Source organism: Mixophyes fleayi, chromosome 10, assembly GCF_038048845.1.
Source record: "Mixophyes fleayi isolate aMixFle1 chromosome 10, aMixFle1.hap1, whole genome shotgun sequence".
Classification (NCBI taxonomy): Eukaryota; Metazoa; Chordata; class Amphibia; order Anura; family Limnodynastidae; genus Mixophyes; species Mixophyes fleayi.
The window spans coordinates 56,728,816-56,741,681 of NC_134411.1; the positions used below are offsets into that span (position 1 = coordinate 56,728,816).

The window sequence follows — 12,866 nt, forward strand, 5'->3', positions numbered from 1 at the left end:
CGCTGTGTCCGTGAGGAATCTTGTATGCAGACCCTAGTTACACTTGGAGGAGGGATACTTCCCATGGGACACGATTTAGATCTAATCATCTTTCACATCAGTTTTCTTATTATTATTATTATGATGCCTCAATAACATGACTTTCCAGTCAATTTTTGTCAAGTAACAAGAACACTGCTACCCCTCCTGTTTCTGTGTGAGCAATGGCGCTCGATCTCTTGGGGAGAGAGGTACTTATGTAATCCAAAACCTGTGAGACCTGACAATGCAACAATGACGTTTTCCCTCGATTTCAGATCCAAGGACGAGCGAAAGTACCAAGCTAGCTCACAAGCCTACTTGGATCCCCTAAGTTTGGGTGGGTTTGGTTTTCAGAAAACCGAGCCTGAGCATCTCTAGTAATTGTGTACCACTAAGCATACATCTGCATTGCTGGGAATAAATAATTGTACAAGCAGCCAGAGGACAGGAGCTTTAGCTAGCTGAAAGGAAGTTAAACTGCTGAAGTAGGAACAGGTTCTTCACTTTAGTAGAGGTAAATGGAAACCTGTTTGTTGCAATGTGGATGCTCTCTCCAGGGTACTTGGTTCAAGCATGCTATTGTATTGGTCACAACAGATTTTACCATCTTAATCTACAGTGCTAGATTAAGATGGTAAAGTTTGTTTATATAATATAACTTGTGCAGGCTTGTGGAGTTGGATGGATAAGCGTTCAAAAAGCAAGGTCTAAAAAGCTGCACGTAATAACACATTTATGCCCATAATCTGAGGTGTACGCATTTCAAGATACATCCACCTCTGCAACAGTAGCATATGTGTTAGGTTTATGCCAGGTGTTTTAACATACAGATATAATTACACCCAGCCAGATCGTAAGTACAAGATGAATTGATTATAGCTATTGATCATTTATTTTCTTTCAGAGGCTCTATAGTTATGGTTAGCTTCCCTTTCTAGGTTAGGTAGAGACAGGTTACAAAAATTACATGATATATAAGGAAGTCGCTCCTCTTTCCCATGTCTTTAATTGACTTTCCAAGCTTTCTTCCAATAATTATAAACACAATATTACAAGCTCGGGTGGGAAGTTGGGCTGTCATGGAGTTTCTCAAAGAAAATTAATTATCAGTAATTCTTTTCTCCTTCGAACTCCATGGCAGCCATAACTATGGCATGTATCAAGACAATACAATAGAGAGAGGGCAATATAATCAGTCAGATATGCTGCAAGTTAAGAATTTATTTAGCAGCTGAACTAGGAAACATGTCTTCCAAACTGAGCACCAAAGGTGGATAGGATAGCCAGATACGGACTAGTATGAATAGATGACCATCCAGCTGCCTTGCAAAGCTGCACTACTGTATCATAAGCCTTGTTTGCCCAAGATGTTGCCACTGCTTGAGTTAAGTGGGCTGAGGATCTCTGGCACTTTACGTCTATTACTCTTGTAAGCCTATTTAATGACTATTATGATCCAGTTAAAGATAGTTTGCTTAGAAGAAGCATCACTCTTCTAGGGCTAGCTGGAAGCATGAAGAGATGTTCTGTCTAAGCCAGATATATGAAGACTGCTCTTACTAGAGTCACTGAATAGTTTTCTTTCATTTTAATCTTTTTGGATGTGGACAAAAAGATGGCGCACTGCCTCCAGATTATTGCGGATCCTCGACAATAGCTTTGATAGGAATTCTGGATTCGTTCTGAGTACTACTTTATAAAAGTAAATATTGAGAACTGGCTTCTTGCACCATAGTGCCTTAAACTCTGTGGGCTGATTGTGACCATATGGGCTTGCTTTGCCACCTGGTGTTGGTCTTTGGAGGGAAGTCCTACACAGTATATCTGGGTTTCCTTCTTCCAGCCAGTAACCGGATGTTACCAATCCTGCTGATGTCACCTGCCACCAGACACTTGCCGACTTTGAATGCCAGCTACACACTTGTTGTAGGAGGACTGTGCTACAACCACCAGACTCCTTCACCGGTACCTGAAACCACTTACTGCTGGGTGGTTGGTATAGTTGCTACAGCGTCTCACTGCTGTTGCTTGGCTGGTTCCTGCTGACCGCTTACTATTGAATCGGCCTGGGTAGCGGGCAGAGTGTTGACACACACTGGATTCAACAGAGAACATCCAGGGAATGTATTAGAGTGTAAACTCTTATCGGTTGGTTACTGGGTACAGCAGACAAAAGGCATCGGGCCAAATTTTGAAGCTGCGATGGTTTATTGTTCTTAAAGGGTCCTCATAACTACCGTTACACAGTAGTTAAAGGTACTAGTAATAATCCAAAAGTATGGATGAAATACACTTTTGAGGATACAACCGGTCATCCTGCCCCTTTACTGATCAAGGCTGATTCATGCAGCTAGCACATGAATCAACTTTAACATTGTTGCTACAGGCACAGAGAGGGTACCCCCCCCCCCTCCCCTCCTCCTGTTCATGTGAAGATTCAGCCTCCTCTCCACCCTTGGTGCCTCCAAGTCTAGGGCTGGATATTTAATCAAACTTGCCAACCTTTGAAAAGTTAATTCCGGGAGATCCTGGGCAGGGGGCGTGGTTGGAGGGCGGGGCCCTATCAATCATGTCATTTTGGCCCCGCCCTGCATCAAAATGCTGATTTTGTCGCAGGGGTGGAGCCAGAATGACGCGATTCACCGCAAATCGCGTAATTTTGACGAGCAGGTTGCAGTATGCGGGATACTTGCCTGCTCTCCCAAATTTCGGGAGACTCACGGAAATTCCGGGAGAGTTGGCAAGTATGTATTTAATCTCTAAATCTCCTACCTAAACTACTTACAGAAATCTTGCCCCAGAATCTGCCTCCCCACTATAGCCGAATTTGGCTCCAAGGAGTGTGCAGCCAGATCCCAGGGCAGCAGTGGCCAGACTGGGGACAGGGACTGCAATCCAGCACTGTGTCTCCTGGATTCAATTGAATACAGGAGGTGCTACTGCAAGTTTCTTCTGACAGGCACTAAACTGCAGCTGCCAGCAGGGTTTATGTACATGGAGCTACAGGCTTCTACTTTTTATCCCCAGGGCTCCGCCAAGGATTGGACACACATTTGGCATCACAACACTCTGGTCCCTGTGTGCAGGGACTGGAGCTGCAGCACAATACCGCTGGGGTGTCCAGATTCCCACTGAACCACCACAGCAGGTAGTTATATATTTTACTTTATTTAAAATTCACTTCTATTATACATATATTTACTCTGTGCTGGTACTTAACCCTTTCTGCACCATGGACCGGTCACTAACTGATGCAGCAGTGCCCACACATTAAATACATTACTTTAATGTACATTCATTACTGTATTTTTACACCCATTTGGCCATGCAGCATCAGGTGTTACCTCTTCATATGCTGTGTCGGCCATCTGTGGGGGGTGAGAATGGATCTAGGAGAACCTGGCCACACAGATGTAATTGCTATCAGGAAATTTATTGTCATCCATCTCAAGGAGACTATTTGCAGTGGGTCAGACATCCATACATATAAAACTAAATTAAGATCCCATGCAGTCAAGAAAGGCCTGATGGATTGAAGAATCTCTTTATTGCCTATAATAACAGTATAACCAAAGCTTGGGTGGCTAACTGTGTTTCTAAGAATATGCTCAATGCATATTCTTCCTTTTTAAGAGTAGATGCTTTAAGGCACTTTCTGAAACCATACTTTAGGAAGTCAAGGATCTGTGGAACGGTAGGTGCTGCTGGATTTAATCTAGAGCCAAACTTCTTCCAAATCCTGTAATAAATATCTGAAAAAAAATCTTCCTTCTTGTCTGTATTAAAGTATTGATTACCTGTTCTGATATTCATTTTGAACTGAGCAGGTCGTCATAATTTCCATGCCATTAAAACCATCTTCCTTGGATATGGATGCAGAATTGGCCTTGGAATAGTAGATCTGATGAAGTTGCAGATGCCAAGGCTGTTCCCTGAACATTTCCCAGGCTATCGGAAACCACTGACAGTGAGGCCAGTATTGAAGAATTGCTATCACCTCCTTATCTTTTTTAATTTTTCTTTGCATGTAAGTGGTAAGTGAAAATGGAGGGAAAACCATACGCAGTTGGAATGTCCATGGAGCCGCCAGAGCATCTGTTCCTTCTGGTTCTGCATCACTGTTTCAGTGAAGACCTGGGAATCTTTCCATTTTTTATCCTCGCCATGATGATCAATTGAGGAAGACTATACATTCCCAGTAGTAGCCGAAACACTTCTTGATGAAGGGACCACGCTCCCGAGTGAATCTGTTTTGGCTGAGGTAGTCTGCTATCACATTCTGTTCTACTGCTATGTAATGCTGAAAGCCACTACAAGGTTTGACTTCTGGTGCCTCCTTGCCATTTCATGAAGTTTACCACTGCCCTGTTGAAATGATTTTAAAGTGTTGAACCGCTTTCCATGCTGCTCTTTTTCAAGATATTTAAATGAAGACTTTCGTGACCATTATTTGTCCTGGAAGGTGAGCTCTCCATCCTCTAGTACTGGCATCCTTGGAAATGTCAGAAGCCGAAGGACAGGAAAGTAAACAGTGTTGGCCCAGGATGCAAAATCTGAGAAACTTCCAGTGATGAAAAGCCACAGAAATATGAAAAGAACTACATGAATAAATGTGTGGTGTGGACATACTTGTTGATCCTCTTCCTATCCAGAATCATGCAAAAAGTCCCTGATGCTTTCCTGACCCAGAAGAGTCAGGAGTAAAAGCCCTGTGCCTTATTTGCCTGCAGGAACAAAAGAAAATTGCATGAATAGCTATTAAAATTTACAGGCTGTTTTTTAGAGCTCCTCATTCTACTTTGGTAGTTGGAACTTAGGATTGATCAAAGAGGTTTTTCGTTTGAAATTCTGAGGAAACTTTTTTTTTTTTTACTACAATATTCACCCACCCACTAATCTGAGATGGAGTTGGGTCCACATGTCTGCATAATAGGCTGTTCTCCTACTAGTGAGGGCAGGTAAGTAATTTCTGAGTTCTCTGATTTGACCTTTGTTTCTTGTTTCTGAAAACAAGGATCTCCATATAACAGTGTCCAATTTATCCCCAAAATTTCGGAGTCCCGCAAACGAACTGTTGGTCAGGCTATATTTTTGAGTGTCTGCTGTTCAAGGGTGCAACCAGAGAGTTCTCCTAGCCACTGCTGTTGAGGATATTGTTCTTGCTGAGAAAGCAATGTATCCAGAGATTTTTCACCCAAAAGTTTTTTTTTGCATAATATCAATGCTTTTCAAGATGTAGCAAAAACAAAATAATATTCCTTGCCAATAACTACCTATGTGTTTCAACCACAATTTACAACAGAGTGCCACTACAGCCTGAACAATACAATTTATATAGCAAATGTGTATAACTCAGGCACACACACTGAACATAGGAAAGCACATAAATAATTTAGGAATTAATCCTAAAAAAGTAAGATCATCACTTGCAATGTTTTTTTCTTTCCACAAATCAAATATACAGCTGAATACTTCATTTGTGTAAAAAAAAGACATTGCAAGTGGTGGTCTGACTTTTTTGAGACTCATTCCAAAATGATTTGTTTGTGTTTCCCTATGTTTGCTGTGTGCGCCTAAAATATACATATTTGCTATATAGCTTTTCAAGATGTGTTGTCTACTAGTATTTCCTTGGACACCTGTATAAAGTGTTGCTCCCCAAAATCTAAGTGCTCTTGCCACAGAGGCCATAGCCACGCCTGACTTCAGAGGTAATTCTAGAAGAAATATGCGACTACTTAAAGCAACTCTCCATCTTCCTATCCATGGGACCCCTAATAGGACCCCCATCTTCAATGGGAATAGTAGCTTTGGAAGACATACTTTAACAGCCACTTTATGTGCTACATTCTACTTCTTAGCTCCGTCATCGTCTATGCTACTTGCTAGGTTGAAATTTATCCACCTTTGCCCATTTCTTGAAAATCATTTCCTTTACCACCTATATGGGAAAGACTCTACATTTTTTTTATGTTCCTCAAAGAGGGATCATTGAACTTCTGTGTAAAGGTGCTCTTGATCCATTTTCATAGATCTATAAACATGTTCAACAGAATTTGTACCTTCTCCAAATTGCACGTTCTGGCTGACTCTGATTTCCCTGGATTCATTACTATATCTTCTTGGACATCCTATTCTTATTGCACACATATCTTCCAAATCTATGCTTGTTCAAGGCCATGTCCATTTTAAACCTTATATGGCACACAGATCCTCTTAAGTAGCAAATGCCTCTTTCATCCAAGCTATAAGTTTTTTTTATTGTTCTGGTAGCTGCTTTCTCACCTTTTTTGTGATCTACATTATGTACAAAACATTCATTCATACAACTCCTTTCTTTAGAGGCTTATCATAAGCTCCACTTTCTGTATCTTGCTGTCCTTCCTCCCTCAAGCTCTGCAAGAGTACTTAAGTGAACTAAAATTACTAAGTAACTAAATTAGATATGATACAAAGCACCCCTAAATTAGAGGCTTACCCTTTTGGCTGTTTGGGATCTGACTCAGGCTCCATCAGTGATCTTACTCAAACAGATTTAATAGATGCTGGTAAAAAACGATTCCATTCTACAGTGAAGCTCAGAATGGCTCCATGCAGACAAACAGCCTGGTCCTCCATCTTAGAGCCCTATGAACTTTGATGTGTTGCACGTAGAGATGCACCAAGTATACAATAATCAACAACAAGTTCAAATCTACAGCAGAACCGTTTCTCATGGTAGAAATCTGATGCACCTGGTTAGCATGTCCTATCCACATCTTGCACCAGTTACTGGTGCATTGCCGGGACTTGTGGAGAAGGTAAACCCCTACACTACAGAAACAAACCACTAACTGCTTTAATTGTTATAGAGACAGGAAAAGACACAGGGGAAGAGGAGGAGCAGCCTTATATAACATCAGGTGGTTTATTTGTAACCTGTCTCTACCTAACTTGTAAAGGGAAGCTACCTATAGTCATTGCTACCATGGAGTTCGAAGGTTAAAAACACATTCACATTATCTGCTCTATAATAAAGGAAATAAAGAAAAAATTGACTTTAAAAGCAGTCCACAACATCCTAGAATATAATATATGCAGGATTAATGAAGAAAGCATCTATCTGCTTCCGAGGTGAATTTGCAATCAGCCAATAAGTAGTGGTTATTTAATGCTGGTGGTTGTCATCATCATCAGCTTGTATATGCAACAGCCCTCAGGCACCCGCAATTGATATGACTATTGAAAGTGCTATATGCTTCTAAGTACGGATCTGCCTCAATTGGCAAACACACCCTTACTTTACTCTGTCTGCATTTGGGTGCCTCTTCCCTTCCCTGTACCACCTCTCCAAGCTCAAGGAGGCAAGTATAAAATCAGTATACCGGCGTAGGTGTATGTTTTGTTTTTTGTGGGGTATGTGCAGTACAAATTTATGGGTTTTATTCTAAGGCAATGAACTTGCGCCCAAGGTTCTCAAAGTTTAATGAACTATCAGTTGAGCTTTCTGTCATCGGTTAGACCTCATTTGTACATGTTCTCAAAGTTATCGTGGTGAATGTAACTGTGTTAATGAGAAGTGCAACAATGCTTAGTTGATGCCTTTACTTTTCTGCAGCTTTTGTTAAAGACTAAACACTTTAATTTCTGTTTTGTTACATATATGAACATATTGTATTGTATAGTTCAAGTTGAAAAAAGAGACTTGTGCATTAAGTTTAACCGTTCATCCTCAAAAACTCCACTTGATCCATAGGGAGGCAACACAAACATACCTGTAAAAAACATAGTTCAATTAACTTTGAGGAGGGGGAATTCCTTTCCTCTGCATATTGGCAAATCCCTGGATAATTTTTTTTTTATTAAAAGATCATTTAATTTCCAAACTTTAGTATTTGGTAAAACTCTGTAACAAAAGAATACTTACTCAGGCCATCCAGCAGGTGTTGTTGTTTTCTGCTCGCTTCTTCGTCCAGTGTGTCATTGACGTGGTCTTTTTTTTAGACAAGCAGCATATTCTATACCAACTAGACATCGTTGACCCACCAGAATGCTAGCACCCCAAGCTGGGTAACCTTTTGGGACCATGTTATTCTACTCAAAACTGAGTTTTCATTTTTTTGTGCAGAACTATTCTTTGCAAGTAACCCTCTATTTTCTCTTGTTTCTCATTATAGTTAAAAAATGTATTTTTATTTATTTTTTTATGCAGGAGAAGATGGAAAAGTTGCATATCGACATTTAGAGGAAACTCTGGGCAGTCTGCCTCGAATATTTGCACCTGGAGCTATGGCAAGCACAGCATTCTGAAGTCATCAGACACCAAATTTTGGAGACCTCACAGATACTCCTTTGCAATCAATGAAGGCCTATGGTCTTCAAATTTTTATAGACCAGTTTCAAAATATGAACAAACTTACATGACAGTATTAATCACTTCCTTCACTGCGGAGGGGTCTAATGATGGAGATTTGCCTACCTGATTGAAAGCTTTACCAAACCAACTTGGATGACCTACCTCTGACAATAGCAACGTCTAATGGAGCTTAAAAGGACAAAGAGGAAGAAAAGATGCTTGACGAGTGTTAAAACTGTTAAAAATCCATAAGTATTATCCTTAATACTTTCCATCATTTTGGGGGACAGCCGAATATGTAATCAGAGTAATTCCTATGGAGAATGACACATGCTCAGTAACAACTGCAACAGATATTTAACTGTAGATTTGACTAATACATGTTACATTGTTGACTCATATTGTCAAGATCTGCCACGCATGACTGCATTGCATTACCTTTTTAACTTCATTGAGATTATCCCACAGTAGAAGTGACCTTTCATATTTTTCTAAGGAATGCCACTAATTCATGTTCAGAGGACTTACTATTTTATTTCTTAATTATTGTTTTTAATGGTAATTCTAAAAGGGAAAGTGATTTGGCAGGATCTGTCTATTTTGGATCTGTAGTATTAAAGGGTGGGATTTATATCAATAAATGGCCATTTGCTGTTATAGATTTGAAGAAAAAGCAAATAAAATTTTTGGCCAAACAAATTTCGCTGCTATTTCAAAGAGGCAAATTGATATTCTGCAATACCTTCATTAGCAAAAAAGTAAACCAAAATACAGTGACACAATGCTCTTAGGGAAACCCTAAAATATGTATTGGGTAAGTATTTAATTCTTCATTCACCAATCATTAGACGTTCTGTTGTGAAAGGCATGTATACTACTGACCCAATAAAATTTTGTTCCTGTTTATAATATTTGCTAATTTGACCAATCCACTTGTGTTTAAAGGCAAATTTTTCTTTTTTTTATTGTAAGACATGTGAGAAAAGTATAGAAGGACTTATGACTGACCATTATAACTTAAAGAAAATGTTCCCATCAGTTACCAAACCTTACGATATGGAGAAAGCTTTGCCTGTTTAACACAAAGCACATTGTATACTGAGAAAGATGGGTACTACTAATGAGCTCTGACCTATATAACCACTTCTGATGGCTTGAATGTACTTTTGAAAAGAAAAATTATACTTAAAGTATAGCACCTTTCTGCATTATCAGAAAGTAGATTGGCTATTACAATTTGAGTAAAAGTTATTTAAATATTTTTCTGTAGGAAAATATTTGCTCTTTGCATTTCCCAAATATTATACATAGATTCTTCCTTTTTAAAATATAAATAATGTAATAATTTAACCTCTCTTCCCTAAGCCTCATTTTAGGATAGTTTGCATGAAATGATTGGTATTTGCTTTGTTCCTAAATGTTTTTACTCCTTTTCAAGCAGAGCCCTGCTTTCTTAGTAATGTACTTTATTAAACTGTATCCTTTTAGATTTTACACTTAGTAATCTATAAATTACATACATGTTTTCACATTAGCATATTTACTGCAGCTATGCATTTTCTTTAACCCATACTTATCTGAAGAATAAGTAAAGGTTGACAAAAATAAAAGGAACCAAAAGTAGTTTAGACTAATACTCTCAGAAATAACTGTACATGACAAGGTCTCTAAATATATAAAAATGTCTACACCAAATTAGTTTTTTATAACTATTTTCACATGTTTAATTTGGTTTGACACAATTTTTGTAGTAAGTTTTAATGTTCATTTGCATTTTGAGCTTGCTGATTTTTTTTTCTTATACAATTTTTTCACTTTAATTTTACATCCACTCAATATAGCTGTTTATGTTTCATGGGATGGTGTGGCAATTACTAATCTCTTTAATTTATGATATAATAGTCCTTGTAAGCTATATAAGTTTGTTGCACAATTTAGAGGAAAAGAGGTATATTACGACGAGGGTTAGGGGTAGGAGGAAGGAATTGAGTGTGTAAGGTTCAAGAGATCCGCATAAATGGCAAAGGGGTTACTCTACTACATGTATAAAGTTTGCTACAGCATATATTAGATGAAAATCAGACCTCTCAAAATGCACATTTTAATACTATCTAATGGTTAATATGAGCTATTTTTTTTTTAGCATTGTCCAATATATATCTATTTATAGATCTCATTGCAGCGTTTCTTAATGTTGGCAGTAGGACTCATGTTACATTATTCACTTAGGTCATCACTGTAGGTCCTATATGTGTTTTCACTGGCACACAAAGTAAAATAGGGATCACAAAATAGTGTTCAGCATCACACAATTCCCTATTCTAATGCCAACTCTTTGATATATGTACATTTTCAACATAGTCCAAAATACCCATAAATACAAACTGCAACTGTTTCAAAATTCATCCCATTGCAAGTATAACATGAGGCCTGATAACCTCAGAAGATATGGCAATAATCAAGTCAATTTGCAGTGAGAACGTGCTGTGAACCCTCTCAGAATACAGAGAATCATCCCATTAAATGTGCCTTCTCACTGAAATGTGTAAATGTGCCTTCTTCGTGAATAAGTAGGCATATTCACTAAGCACAATACACCCCTATCTGGCCAGATCCACCCATCAGAAGGTGCAAAATGTTGCACACCCCACAGATGCCACCATCTTGGCCCCCAAATTCATGCGCTTACAGCTTATCCATAAATGCAGATTGAATTGTGAAGTAGGTGCATGATGTCACATTACAGCATTTGTACTGCACTTTTTCACTTGTAAATGAACCTTATTTGGTCATAATAAAATTTCCCCAAATCTCTGGTATTCCGTTATCTTTCTGTTGTGTGTCAACATGCGACTTCAACTGAAATGCACAAATGCAATGCTCAGCCTACGAATTGGGACATATAAGTCCCTAAAGAGAATTTATACTACTGGTTGGCCATCTTCACCTTAAGTGGATGTATACTTCAACTAAAAAGTTGCACTACTAACTGCCTCATTGAGAATAAATTAGAACAAAATTGTCTGACTAAAGTGGTCGCATTGCATAAACTTAAGCATAGTCAGGCCATGCAGCTGCTTTATTACTGTTGGTAGATGACCACATGGTGCTTCCGATGTCACCGACTAACTGCATTTTCAGCATGAAACAAGTGACATCTGCACAGATTTCAATCACTCTGTAAGCTTTGGTCTATAGAGCCCTGCACATGATTATGGGTAAATGTTTTAAGCCAAATCAGCTGATAAAACACATGTGGCCATCTTAACATTACTTGATTGAGATCATGATCTGATATCAATAATCTGTTTATCTAGTAATTTATTAAAGAACAGTAGTCACTACTCCTATATAAGTCTTTTAACCTTCAATTTGTATTATGTTGTAATTCTTAAATGAAAATATATAGTCATTGTGACAGGATGGACCGCCTATGCCACCCTGTCTGTTGCCACTGGGAATCGGCTGGGCTTACTTTGCCACTGTTCCCTTTCGTTATCCCAAATGTTCCCTTTCATTATCCCAAATGTGCCCTCTTGCCGCAGTAGGAAGGTCTTACAAATGCTGCCACCACTGGACTCCTTTACCGGCATCCAGTACCGGGTTTCTCTGGGTAACTGATGCTGCGAATGTACCCCATTACTGGCGTACCTGGACTGGTACTCCTGACCTCTTACTATGGATCAGGGGTGCTGTGGATGGATCCCCCTGACCAGAGCTGCATGGTAGCAGGCAGAGCGGTGGTACCGGAAAAGCTGGGTCCAACCTCAGAAACAGCCGGAGAACGGATTAGATTTAGGGTCTAATCTGCAGGTCACAGGAATACAGCAATATTGAAGACATTTCCGTGTACAAGACAGTGATTTTCATACTGATTTGGACACAGGCTATTTTTAGAATCAGGATGCAATATGTTTACACAAACGTGGATTTACATGCATTGCAAAGACAACAATATTTACACTTATCTATGAAATTCTAGAGATGCTGTGATGTCCTGCATCTGGTTTTCAGATGCAAAGAATCTAGGAGCCAGTCTTAATTAAAAGTCCCTGCCTTCAGTGTTGGACCTTCACACATTAAAAGATCTAACTAGCATGGGGCCCCTCTTCAGCCAGTCCAAAATACACATTCCCAAAGAAAGGTACAAACCCCAAACAAGCCACTTCTACACATCACAACACACAAAAGATTTCCATCCACAAATGGCTTATTGTATCAGATATATATACCTTAAGAAATAATGCATCTCCTCTAGCAAGGTTAAACAAGAAACAAATTTCTTCCCCTGGACTCCGAACTTAATGATTTCCCTTACCAAAATATACACAATATAAAAAATACGTGCATGTGCAATTATATAAATAAGCACCCTGAGATATTTCCTTTAAATAAATTTATACCAGAAGTTATTTATCAGTGATCCAGTCACGCTCCCCCCCCTCCCCCTTATCCATGCGGCAACCAGCATGCCATGTCCAAACGATTTGGCTCCTGGTCCGCAGTCTAC

At 39.1% G+C, this 12,866-nt stretch overlaps 1 protein-coding gene and 1 long non-coding RNA gene across 3 annotated transcripts in view; one reads left to right on the forward strand and one right to left on the reverse strand.

Moving 5' to 3' along the window:
* The window catches only part of RIPOR1 (RHO family interacting cell polarization regulator 1), a 280,592-nt gene extending 269,417 nt beyond the window's left edge, over window positions 1-11,175 (forward strand). For both annotated transcript variants that reach the window (XM_075188806.1, XM_075188805.1), the window contains exon 22: window positions 8,213-11,175. In XM_075188806.1, coding sequence (XP_075044907.1) covers window positions 8,213-8,310 — 98 coding nt within the window. In that variant the 3' untranslated portion in view covers window positions 8,311-11,175. The remainder of the gene's footprint in view (window positions 1-8,212) is intronic.
* Window positions 1-12,866, reverse strand: part of LOC142104239 (uncharacterized) — an 82,239-nt gene that overhangs the window by 31,853 nt on the left and 37,520 nt on the right. The gene's annotated exons all lie outside the window — the stretch shown is intronic.